At 31.0% G+C, this 14,367-nt stretch overlaps 1 protein-coding gene across 1 annotated transcript; it reads left to right on the plus strand.

Moving 5' to 3' along the window:
- Positions 1-703: 703 nt before the first annotated feature.
- Positions 704-14,125, plus strand: LOC148312369 (sodium-dependent nutrient amino acid transporter 1-like). The gene is made up of 13 exons (XM_088277445.1): positions 704-727; positions 3,972-4,088; positions 4,910-5,168; positions 6,484-6,697; positions 7,447-7,490; positions 7,857-8,004; positions 8,081-8,159; positions 9,264-9,367; positions 9,816-10,008; positions 10,568-10,744; positions 10,825-10,924; positions 11,447-11,718; positions 12,867-14,125. Exons 1-13 carry the CDS (start codon positions 716-718, stop codon positions 13,071-13,073), a joined length of 1,926 nt encoding a protein of 641 aa, XP_088133571.1. The 5' UTR covers positions 704-715; the 3' UTR covers positions 13,074-14,125.
- The last annotated feature ends 242 nt before the right edge of the window (positions 14,126-14,367 follow it).

Here is a 14,367-nt window from a genome sequence, read left to right on the forward strand (position 1 = left end):
TGAAAATATGAATTCCGTAAAAGTGCCTTAGTTTTCGAGATATTTCCACTTTTATAAATTATTCAAAATTGCGAAACATAAATTAGAATCCTAAAATATGAAAAATTGAAAAAGTGGCACTCAAAAAACTGATATAAGGCGTAAATGTTCGGGAAATTCATAAAAGTGGAAATATCTCGAAAACTAAGGCACTGAGGTATATTAAATTTTTTTGGTGAGTCATAAGCTGGCCTAACATCCCTCAAAAGGAATACGTTGGATTATGGGACACCCTGTATAGGGACGTACGCAGAATCCCCACTTACGGCGCTTAAGTACATGTCCCTCTAATCTATAGTTTTATTATATTGTGTATAAACTAGGTGTTGCATTTTTATATTGCCCGTATAAAGGCTAAGACTGTTACGATTGTGCCATTTATTAGCTAACGAGACTGATATGGGAACTACAAAGGTTTTTTTAGTAGACATACATAACATAAAAATATAAAGCAAAATCGTAGTAATCATAAATTTCAAGTAAAAAATATGTTAAATAAGATTGCGTGAGATTTAGAATTAATAGGAAAAACATCATTACTGGACATAAAATCTTTGAATATATTTTTTGCTGTTGATTACAGTTATAAAACTTCCTCGAGATATCCTTTACATACCTAAAGTATTACTTATTGGAGGCAGTAATCATTGTAGTTTGGAGGTGATCGCGTGTCAATATGGATGGCCAAGTAAGCAATTTTTTTGCAGTGAATATGTGCAGTGTGTTGTTAGTGAATTAATTATGCATTTTAATTGTCCTTGTACTTCTTGCTTGATCGATTATTGTATGAGCAAAAGTTTTTTTAAATCAAGTAAAAATAATGAAAAAATCATGGATCAAAATCATAGGTGATCATTTCCATGAAATCTAAAAAAATAATTAAAATTAACGTTTCTTTTATCGGTTTGGTATTAAAAATAAAGAAACAAATCTTCATTCTCTTGCCTAACTGTCACAACAGTCATTTTTGAGAATTTTTATGTTATCGTTTCTTAGATTTAGTTTTTTCTCTTTTTTATGGATTTTTTCCTTTAATTAGTACACGTGTTTTTTATGATGTGACATTTAATTCAATCAAAATGTGTCGATTATTTGAGTGAGGGATTTTTGAAACATTAAACAATCTCTTTTCATTTAATAATATCGAGTCGTGGTGGGTATTTCGGAGTTGTCTTAAGAAATACATATTAGGTGATTGTGTTGTTTATTCATATAGGCTATAACATTACACAATACATTTATGGTAGTGTTTTGTTCGGGTCAAAACTGATGGAAACGTCCTTACATATTTTGTTCAAATTGAACACGTTTTATATCTTTCAGTATTACGTAAAAAGTTAATATAAATATCGTGTTCAGCACCGTATACATGATAGAAGTGAAACTTCTTAAAAAATAAAGAAAAATAGAGATTTAATGTCAGGGAATGAGAGAGAGATGAGCAACTCCAAATAAATACAAAATTTGGATAGAAAATATTATGTTTATTAAATATGTAAATATTGTGTAAACTGTCATTGATCGATGCATTAATTATAAATGCTGGTTTAAATGGTTTTTGAAAACTAAAATATAAAATATTTATCTGTGATTCGATATTTTCGAGATAACGAGAAACAAGGTAAATAATCACAAAACACAATGATAAATATTACTTTAAAAACGCGTGGTACCGGATATATTTTTTAAACTGTAGAAGAATCTGTCAACCAACGGTTTCGGATATATTCTTACAAAATTTTAACTCATCAACAATCTGCCAACCAGTAGTTATGGATATATTGATACATTATTGAAATTAAGCTATTAAAATCCCTTTTAACATATCTTAGCATATTTTGTATGTAAGTGTTATTATAATACGCTACTTAAATCTATTAAAAATTAAATTTTATTCGACAAAAAAATATGTAAAATCATGGCTCGAAATCCGTTCGTTGTTTTCACACACACACACACACACACACACACACACACACACACACATATACAGATGTATATATATGTGTGTGTGTGTTCCTTTCCTTCATGTGTAAACGATCAAGATAACACTGCGTTTATATGACGCAGTGCCCTATGCATAATTGGGGTGCGGATAAGGGTTTTATTATTATTATTATAATTATTATACAAATGAATAAATATATATAAATATATATATATATATATATATATATATATATATATATATATATATATATATATATATATATATATATATATATATATATATATATTATATATATATATATATATATATATATATATATATATATATATATATATATATACATATATATATATATATATATATATATATATATATATATATATATATATATATATATATATATATATATATATATATATATATATTTATATATATGTATATATATATATATATATATATATATATATATATATATATATATGTATATATATAAATATATATATATATATATATATATATATATATATATATATATATATATATATATATATATATGTGAGTGTGTGTCTTTCCTCCCACCAGTCTGATTGATGTCGCTAATAACGAAACCGGTCGCTGTTCAAATAAAATAAATGTAGAAAAAGCTATTTATTAAAGTTGTTATTTTATACAATACGTAGTAACGAATTGACGAAAAATTCCAATTTACATTGTACAATCAACAAGGCAATTCACAGGAATGTCCATTTACGCTGGTTGTTGATAAGGTTGATTTACGTTTACGTTTAACTAACCTTGGCGATTATGCTCGCATTAATTCGAAAATTGCATTTTAATCACATAATAATGCATTACGTTTTACTCAGTTTTGTAGGTTAACATGATCTAACGAACCATTCACAGTACAACTCATTAATATTTTTAACAATGAAAATAAATAGCTGTGTTCTTATGTTAGACTCAAATATTATTGACTTTAAATACTGGCTTGCGTTTGAAAATGGGAACAAAAGACTAAAGCCTTTCAGAATGCCTGACCTTGATAACGGAACCACCACCCGGCCCAATTTAAGGCTTCTCTTATTCTTGGTTACTCATATTTTAGGGTTGTCACCATGAATGATCAGCATACTCGGCTACCGTTCTGGACGTCCAGGGTTCAATTCCCAGGGGGGGAGATCAAATAATTTTAAGTAATTTTTTCACTCTAATATTAATTCAATATTACCCGAAGCGGAGGGCTGATCACTTTTCCTTCATGAGTTAACGATCACTGCGTTTATATGATGCAGTGCCCTATGCACCTTTGGGGTGCGGATAAGGGTTTGAAGAAGAAAAAGAAGATTATCCAGAAAATCTGTCGGAACTTGTGAATCAAGCAACGAATATCCATGGATATGGATTCCGGAATATAATAGATTCCGGAAATTACTGTTCATATATGTAGTTATAAAGATGTTTATTTTAAAATAAAACTTGGAAAACAAAATAGTTTATATTTTACTAGGGTTATGCGCGCATTACCTTTCCATGACTTATATCTATTGATGTTTTTTGTTGTTGGTTAATTTAAGATTATATTATTTATTGATTCGGCATTAACTTTGTGGAATGACATGATTGTTTTAATAAAAATTAAACACTTGAATAATCCACTTGATTGAGTTATATTTTTATTTACGACTAGTTTCGAAAACGACAGTTGTTTTCATCTCCTGTACAAATTAAAACATTAATTAAATAATGAAAATTTAATTTAATTTAAATTAATTTTTTATTATTTAATTAATTTGTACCACAAGATGAAAACAATTATCGTTTTCGAAACTAGTCGTAAATAAAAATAAAACTCAATTAAGTGGATTATTCAAGTGTTTAATTTTGATTAAAATTTAAGATTACGCGACTATATGCATGACAACATTTTATTCAAATATGTTATATTAAAAATGTAAGGTTATATTAAATATCATCTTTTCAGCATGGAAATGGACTGGTAAACCCCGGCTATGTGGCTTCTGAAGAAAAAAATGATGGAATATTTACGGACAAGATCGCTCTTCCGCCATCTTATAATACTAGTGAATCAGAAAAAGAAGTAAGAAATATCAATATGCACTACAATTTTTCTATTCAAACTACATACATTTAGACATATTTATTGCTCTAATTTTTAAATGAAAAAGTAATTTATATTTGAGCACTTGAAAAACCAATTTAAAGAAAGCTTGAAAATAAATTAATAACCTGTGCGTGGAGCCTAGAAATAGTGTAGAGTTATTCTGACGATCCTTTCAGTAAAAGTTTATAACATTTATGCACTAAAAGAAACATATTTATCGTATTGAATTGTGAGCCAGCAAAACGCAATTTTACTATGCAATTTTCCATGTTTTTTTTTGTCGCTACTAGTAAAAGCAAGCTTTAACGACCCCAATGACTTCTGAAAAAATATTTATCGGAAAATTAAAATTACTTTATTTTAAAATGAATAGAGATGAAATATAATACAAAATGTTAAATACATTTGAAAAAAAAAAACAAATAACTCTTTTGTATTGATACCAAAGCTTGCTGTTTGCTACACAATTTTATACTCTAAAAAAGTGGTTGAAACGTTGGTAGGAAAATATATTAATTATACGCAGTTGAATCGTAAAACTGAAAAAAAAGTTGTATTATTTTTATTTGTTTTTAATTAAAAGAGAAAAAATATTTGTGTTTTTATTATTCACAAAAATACTTCAGTTTCATACCGTTTCTGTGAGCCTAAGCGAGTCATTTTTTAAAAATAGGTATTAAATTGTGGTGTGAGTAGGTTTGAACCCAGAAACTCAAGAGTCCGCGACCATAAGATTATGGTAGATACGTTAGCTTAAAATGTGTATTTTTAAGATTTTCAATAAACTATTTTGATAGGATGGTAAAGCGGAGGAGAGACCCACGTGGTCTAGCAATCTCGACTTGCTGATGTCCTGCATCTCTCTGTCAGTGGGGTTGGGGAACATCTGGCGTTTCCCTTTCACGGCGTACGAGAATGGAGGTGGTGCCTTCCTTATTCCCTACATCATAGTGCTGGTGCTCATTGGGAAGCCCATGTACTATATGGAGATGCTGGTCGGCCAGTTTACCAGCAGGAACAATGTCCGGATGTGGGTCTTATCTCCAGCTATGAAAGGTAATGATAAAACACATAATGATAATATCTTGTTCATCATGTAAGAAACATTTTAGGTATAGAAAACTTAAAAAGAGTATACTACGCCATTGTTCACTCCTTACTACAGTATGGAATTGTTGGATGGGGGGTAACTTACAACAACGCCTTGAACCCTATCAAAACAGTTCAGAGAACAATAATTTAAGTAATTTTAAAAATAAAAATAAAATTATTGTTTTCAATATTTAAAGTCTTAAAAGTAGAAACCATTTTCAAAAATACTGCAAAAGGGTGAAAATGACTTGAATCTAAATAAAAGATCATCTTGGAGATATAAAGATGACTTTACAATACCAAAATACATTACCAAACAATTCTAACAGAACTTTAAATATTTGAGAACTAAGTACTTCAACAACCTTCCTACAGATATAAATATATAACAATATTAAAATAAATAAAAATAAAATAAAATACAAAAAAACACGTATTACCAACAAACCAAATTGTATTACCAACAAACATTATTAACAAATTTAAGTCCCTCTCCAAGCACAAGAGCTCAGTCTCTTTATTGGAGAGGACTGCGTTTTAAATTTTAATATTGTAGGTAGAAATGTTAAGAAAATGAATTTAAATAACAAAAAAAACTTTTGTAACCATATAAAATAAAAAGGATAGTAAAATTTTCTTTAGATGTCTGTCCTCCACTGCTGGATATAAGCCTCTTCCGTATCCTTTTATTTTTCCGGTCTGTTGCTGCTTGCAGCCAGTTTTTGCCCCTCACAGCGGCTATGTCGTCGGATCATCTTTTTGAGGTCTTTGAATGTTTGTAAATATAAAGATACGATTCAGGACCAATCGAAAAGTCGACTGGTTTATCATCTCCGAGAAAAATTGAAACTGAATGCGCTTTTAGGAAAGCTAACCTGAAAACTGGTTTGCGTCGTTACTTTCAGATTAGATTAGCTGTCGTAGGTGCTAAATACTGCTTTTATATTCCTATTTCAACCGCATCATCATTTTCCAAAATGTAATCTAGATGATTCTCGAGTTCTCTCGAATATAGAGATATCTCAATGTGGTTTTTTATAATATAATATTATTTGATTTTAATTTAAAACGTTTAATTTTCCATACATATTGAGTTTAATTTTAAATTTTGGGGGATGTTTGTAAATAAGTCCTAGAAATCATTGTACATTTTTAGGTTTTTCTTTACTTCTTTAGTGGCCTTATTAGTATGTGATTTGTTTTTGAAAAATTCTTTAATCTAGCAACTTTCGGCACTAACAAACTAAGACACAGGATTATGTTACTTTTGATTGTCTAGGTGTGGGCGTGGGTCAGCTGGTTGCCAACGCGTCCATAGTGTCGTACTACGTGTCCCTCATGGGGATCACCCTGTTCTACCTCGCTATGTCCTTCAGCGAGACCCTCCCGTGGGCGTATTGCCGCCCTGAGTGGGAACCTGGCTGCTTCTCGGCCTCGGACAAGAACAACACCAACAGCGACAACACCACTAGCAGCTCGGAGCTCTACTTCGTGTAAGTAAAGTTATAATTTTTAATCAAATGTTTACTTAGAAAATACCGCATTATAAAAAATCTATTATAACACGTGTTTTGATGCATTCCGCATCATTTTCAAACGCCGCATGTAAAGCTAAGTCTAAATGTTAAAGTTGTTTCCTAGGGACTTTGAAGGTTGGAGAGGGGGGAGGAGCTTTTTTTTATTTTTATTCATTTTTTATTTCTTATTTCTTATCAGTGGGAACATAGACAATAAAGAGAGGCTTTATTCATTGTCACATTATAAATTATAAGTTTATTATTATTTACATTTTTAGGAATTTCTATTGTTTCAAAATGTTGCAGTTTATGACTTTTAATTTGAATTATTTTTAGAATTTCTACGTTATTGTTGTTAAATTTTTGATCATTATCTAAAATTCTGAAAAGTTATTATTTCTTAATATAATAACATAATTCATATTCCCTGATTCTTGTTTGGAATTTTCTGGAAGCCTTACGAATGTACGAACTTCCACAACCGCAGTTTAAATTATATATGGCACTGTTGTCTTATATATTTCCAATAATGACTAATTCATACTGCTGAAACTCTTGACTATTCATATTCGTACTGTGACTGTTTTCGGTTGGTGGGAGGATATTACTTCACAGCAATTTTGTATTTACGTGGAGTAAAAAGTACAGGTAGGTACGTAATATTATTTTTTATACAAATTTAATGACAGTAAAACATTTTTAGAACCATGTTTTTAATTTTACAGTAAAGAAGTACTCAAACAGGCAGCGGATATTGATAATGGAATAGGTGAGATATATTTTCCTTTTACTTATGTATACATATTTAAAAAATAATATGGATATAAAAAAGACCGCGCTACCGGAATATTTATTATTTATGATTTAAAACAAGTATATAATTTACTCCACCTTATATATAAAGTTTTTAAAATGTTGAAATAATTCACTGTTTTTATTGGGCTTTAATATTATCGAATTAAGCAGGGTTTGGAAAAGCGGAGCCCATATTAGAGAAGTTTTGCTGTTTTAATTTATATATTTTGTTGATTTATAACAATTTTTTTACGTCTAATATATAAAAAAATATTTTAGAGAAAACTTAAATTGATTATTAATTGACGACAAATTAGTAAACGAATATTCCCATATACAGGTATTCCAGATTGGAGGTTAACTTTGTGTCTTCTGTCTTCCTGGTTTGTTATATTTCTTGTGATGATCAAAGGAGTGAAGAGTTCAGGAAAAGCGGCTTATTTCCTGGCTATCTTCCCCTATGTCATCATGTTTGCACTACTTATAAGGTAAGTGTGACAAAAATATTATTTTAAATTTTTTATACATATTTTTATAGAATTTTAATATTATAATTATTTATAGGGCTGTTACATTGGAAGGATCAGTGGATGGTATTATCTTCTTCATAAAACCACAGTGGGATCAGTTATATAATCCTAAGGTACGTATGAAATATAGGAATACCTACGAATCGATAACTGAATGAAATTTTGAAATCATTTTTTCAATATGGCATTTTTTTAAATTAATTTTTATAATCGTATGTTTTGATTGTATTCGAACTCATATTACATAAATAACTGTAAACAAGTCCATAAAATTTAAGTAAGCAGCACGAAAATAATATAAAAATTACTGCCTTCTCTTGGGGCGAGCTGAAATTACAAATGCGTTATCTATGTATCTAAGTCAAGTGTAGATAAATTCAACTTTGATTTTTAATAACTGGTATTTTCTAACCAGTTGTCGATCCATATTATCAGGTGAAGTTAACGATATCGAATAATTTGGCATGTATTGTTTTAAATTCAAGTAAATTAATCTATTGTTTCTTTGACTTATCTATGTAGGTACCTGTCTTCCGGCAATTCAGGTTATGGATTCCTAGATATTTTTAAAAACCTTCAAATTAAAAAAAAATATTATAACTTTGACTTTTAACACGTGAAAAATATCTTTATAGTCAAGTGAAATAAGAAAAAAAATTAACTACATATTATAAGTTGATTGTTTGCAAAATTAATACAGAATTTTTTCATTCAATTAAAATTTCAACTTTGTACATAAATGTGTTTTGTTTATTATTTGCATACTGCTTGACGTCTATCACTGATATTATAGCAAGTTTTATTTGTTTATGCATATTAATAAACGTCATTCTTGGGATCACCATTAATGCATAATTAATAAGTGAGTGTTGCGTACTCAAATATAAACAAAAAAAAACATTATTATTATAATCACAGGTGTGAAGTTTTTGTGTTGCCGTGATCTACTGATAGGGAACAAAATGATTGTGTTTAAACACTTGAACACCTTTCAATAATTAACATTGGAATTTTATAGAGAAAAAATCTGTTAAAACAATTTTTTTATTAACCATCTTATAAATTAAACGATATTTGTTTTTTTTTCTTCTGAAATATTTGTTACATACATTAACACATATTAATCTTTTATGATTACGCATATGTTTTTTTACAATGATTGCTGCACTTGAGGTCCAACAGACCGCTTAATCGTATATATTATATATTTATTTTAGGTTTGGTATGCTGCAGTTACTCAAGTATTTTTCTCATTGGGTGTATGCTGTGCGTCTATTGTTATGTTCACGTCATACAACCAATTCTCACACAACGTTTACAGGTAAAAATGAAGCTACATAATACCGTATAATTGAATTTCGATGCAATTTACTAGGATTTTCGAAAAAAGCTCTTGACTCAAGAGTAAAAAATAACTTTTTTATTTACTTTGTACGTTCGGAAAATCACTGGAAAAACGCCGGGCATTATCACTAGAAAAGAAATTTAGTAAACCATCATTTATCTTTGCGAAATATTTCAAGTTTGTAATGAAATGATTGTTATTGTAATAGCAGATATTGACGAAGTTTATTTTTTTACTTCTGCAAGTAATTTTAGGGTTTTCATATTTTCCCAGGATTCCGTCGGGATATTTTAACTAGGATCAATTTTATTTATGGATTCTTCAGGGTCCTGTGTTTTTGAATATCTAGGAATTTTGCAAAATTCATGGAAACGTTTCCATTTTTGACAATATTACGTATTTATGCGATGTACATTTTCCACAGGGATGCCATGATAGTCACAACGCTAGACACATTCACAAGTCTGCTCGCCGGATTCACCATATTTGGCATATTGGGAAACTTGGCTCACGAGAAGGGGACGACAGATATCAAGAGTGTTATAGGAACTGGAGGAGCGGGATTGGCTTTCATTTCTTATCCAGATGCCATCTCTAAATTTGACTGGGTTCCTCAGGTAAATTTTGTTTAAAAAAAAATACAAATACAATGTCAAATTCGCTGTTTTAAATTATTGAAGACGACACTAATACGCTAATTTGAACAAAAAATATTGATCGTAAATCTAGATTGTGTAACAGTAGCAACATATGACGAAGTACGTTTTGTTCGCTTGGGACTAAGATGTTTCAATTTTAAGGATTAAATGTTACCCTTTCTTCATAAGATTAATAATTTTCACAAACTAATAAAATTGTAATATGTTGATAAAATGGTTCTCTTCTATTCATTGGTATCAAGCAGGCTTGAGTTTGAATTTTTATAAATGATACATGACAAATGACAATTGATATGGATAAATGATAAGTGATAAATGATAAATGATAAATCATAAATGGTAAATGATAAATGATATGGATAAATAATAAATGATAAATGATAAATGATAAATAATAAATGATAAATGATACATGATAAATGATAAATTACAAATGAAAAGTGATAAATGAAAAATTACAAATGATAAATAGTAAATAACAAATGATAAATTCATCTAATACTTTTTTTTCTCTTAGCTGTTCGCAGTTCTGTTTTTCCTGATGTTATTCGTCCTAGGGCTGGGTACCGCCGTGGCACTCCAGAGCGCCGTCGTCACGACGCTCACTGATAGGTTCACGTCGAGGAAGTATTGGCAGATGGCATTAATGACCTGCGTCATCGGGTTCTTGATAGGCCTGGTTTACGTCACACCGGTGTGTATTCATCCCTTCTTTATATTTACATTAATTGAAAAATTAACCTAGGAATATGTAATTGTAATATTATTTTTCAGGGAGGTCAACACATTTTGACTCTTGTTGATGAGTTTCCCGGAACATTTCTCCTACTCGGGATGGCTATCGGTGAAATCATTGGGGTGTTCTGGATTTATGGTAAACATTATTTTGTTCTCAAATATACACCCGATTAAGTATGCAGTGTTGTTCTTCTTCTTCTGATGCTATTTATCAGATCTTTAAATAGCGTATATTACGTATAATATATTGTGATTACATCATTTCTGACTCGGTTAGATCTTCTTAGAACTTGATGTTCTAAGAAGATCTAAAACTTTGAAATGGAGACACAAATCCAAGTTAATGAGCAAATAAGTTATATTCTATAAAATAAATATTTAATTAAGATTTTGACCCGCGAATTTAGTAGGTGCACGGAGAGAGAGGGTGTCCAAAAAAATATACTTTTTTTGTGTTTTGCTTTGCGACTTTTTATTATTATTTAAAATTTGTGAATTTTTTACTCGACTCACGGACAGACCACAAGAGATGGATTGACAGCTGGAAATCGACATCGTAGAAGGCTAATCCCTCTAAAAAAACAGGCGGCAAGGCCTACATAAAGAAGAAGAAGAGAAGAAGAATAATAATTTGTAATTATGTGACTTTCTTACGCAGGATTAGAAAACTTCTGTGAAGATATGGAGTTCATGACTGGGTTTGTTGTGACCAAGTACTGGAGATGGTGTTGGGGACTGATTACGCCACTCATTATGATATTCGTGTTCATCTACGCCTTCGTCAGCCTCCGCAGGACCACCTACGGAGACTATGTGCTGCCCGTGTCCGCTTATGCTGCAGGATGGACGTGCTTTGCTATAGGAATGATACAACTTCCTATTTGGGCTGTCGTTCGTTTTGTCACTAACAAAAATGGAGGATGGTCACAGGTAACGATGCTACTTTACTTTTGTCTAAATTTACTCAGCCGCCTCCGTAATGTAATGGTCAGCACGCTCGGCTATCTTACTTGAGGTCCCGGGTTCGATTACCAGTGAGGGGTCAATTAAATATAAGTGATTTTTTCATTAAAATATTTATTCAATATAACCCGAGACTGGTACCACCTTTCCTTCATGTGTTACCGATCAAGATAATAAATACCACGTTTTAATGATGCAGTGCCCTATGCACCATTGGGTGCGGTAAGGGTAATAAAAAAATACTCATGTTGATGTAAAAGCTTGATTTTCAAAATTGTGAGCATAGGAAAAGCGCTCATAATAACTTGAAGAGAGAAAGCTCTCCGTCTTAATAGACCAACCATGTAAATAACGCCATGGATGTCACCCTTAAATTGCGAAATATAGGGACCCATGGATAAGAGTTGTTATGGTGATTATGATTTGCATAAGGTATGACAACAAAACAAAAGGCATATATTCCGAGAGTGACAGAACGTTTGAACGTATTTGCAAATGTAGATTGCGTGTTAGACGAGCCCTGGCATTCAGAATTCATTAAGGCCCAGCAAACGTAAGATCGCTACTTAACTTTAAACCCACGTAAAATTTTACGTAATTGATTTTTTTCATAAAACACCGGATTTTATAAGGAAATTAAATTTTCTTTGAAATAAATACATGGTTTGGAAAATAAAAGAGCTATTGAAAGGTAAGGAGTTTAAAATATAAAAATATTTTTTCAATATATTTTCTAAAAAAAAAAACAAAAAATCCAATATATATTCTAAAAACTCGGGTGTGAACTGACAACCGGCTCTCACTGTAGCTGGACGTTTAATGAATTATATTATTGCCTTAATGAAAATCGCATTAAAAATTAGAGAATTCTAGATCATTATTGCTCATATTAGGAGATGCACTGATGATATTTACTTATACTTGTGTACAGAGGCGTGCATTCTTATGGACAATAAAGCGGTGCATACATTACCTTACTACGCAGTGGTTTACTAGCAGTAGTTTATAGTACCTTACCGTACTATAAACTACTTCTTGTGTACCTATATCTCCACTGCTCGTGTATGTACAATCTCACAAGTTTAAAACAAAAAATCATCTTTCTGTTATTTCAGACAATCAAGGAGTCCTTCAAACCATCGGAAAAGTGGGGTCCCAAAGACACCACTACCAAGGCAGAATGGAGCACTTTCAAAGAACAAGCGAGAAAAGAAAGAAAAGCAATGAACTTGCCCCGGTGGAAGCACATCCTATATTCCCTCAATGGTACTTACCGCTGGATGTCGCGGAAGCGAGCCGACTTGACGAATAATACAGGATAAACCGCACAGAAAATTACCGCTTTCAGGTGGAACAGTGCTCATAGAAATTAATGAATTACGCGACTTCAAGAAATTCGTCTTTGATCTCGCGTATAGGGAAGACCCTAACAAATCTTATAACGATTTACACACTTTATTATTCATTTTTTCAATACTGTTACAAAAAATATTATATCTTGACTAGACATTTCCACCTCATGTCCGCCTCCGTAGTGTAATGGTCAGCATGCTCGGGTACCGTTCTGGAGGTCCCGGGTTCGATTCCCAAGGGGGGTAAAATAAATATAAGTGATTTTTTCTTCGTAAATAAAACTTCGTAAATTAGTCAGTTTAAATTTAAGTAATTTTTTCACTGTAATATTTATTCAATATTATTACCCTGGACTGGTACCTGAAGCGGAGGGCTGATCACCTTTCCTTCATGTGTAAACGATCAAGATAACACTGCGTTTATATGACGCAGTGCCCTATGCACCATTGGTGTGCGGATAAGGGTTTAAAGACATTTACACATATAAAATATTTACGCTATGCTTTTCCAAAATAAGTGTAAGCTCTTGTGCTTGGAGAGGGGCTTACAATAAATATTTATTTATTATATTTAATTAATGATACTTAATAGTCCGCATAATAGACCCGAATGGCGAAGGAGGTGTCATTTATGGCTGCAAATCAATCCAGAAGATTGACACCATAGAAGAATTTAATAATACATGATCAATTCATTGTATTATTATTTATAACTGATCGTATTATTAACTTAATTTTGAAAACAGTTAATTATCCTTGTGTCGTTTTTTTGTTTTTTCCCCCCAATTTATTTTTGAAAATAGGGATTTAAGTTATTTGAAGTAGTTTAATATATTTTATTAAGTGTTATTTACGATTAATATGGTTTTACAAAAAATATATATGTATAAATCACGTTCCTTGTTAAAAATAAGGAAATATGAAATGGCTCAAAAGTGATTACACAAAATGCAGTTCAGTGTTGGTCGTGTGTCCTTACTCTTTACCGAAAGTAAAGCGCGTATACGACTCGGCTGTCCAAATTCAAAACACAGTAAGGGACATTTTTTTTGTAGTACGTTTTTTTTGCATTTTTGGACTAAGTAGAATCTACTTAGTCCAAAAATGCAAAAAAAACGTACTACAAAAAAATGTCCCTTACTGTGTTTTAAGTTTGGACAGCCGGACTGTCGTAGTGTCGTAGATCGTACCGCGTTTGTCGCTACGGCCACCGCTTGATTGCTTGCAGTTGCATAATTTATTTCATCATATACGAAATTACAAA

Source organism: Brachycentrus maculatus, unplaced genomic scaffold, assembly GCF_059751285.1.
Source record: "Brachycentrus maculatus isolate JH-2025_06_01 unplaced genomic scaffold, ASM5975128v1 h1tg000042l, whole genome shotgun sequence".
Classification (NCBI taxonomy): Eukaryota; Metazoa; Arthropoda; class Insecta; order Trichoptera; family Brachycentridae; genus Brachycentrus; species Brachycentrus maculatus.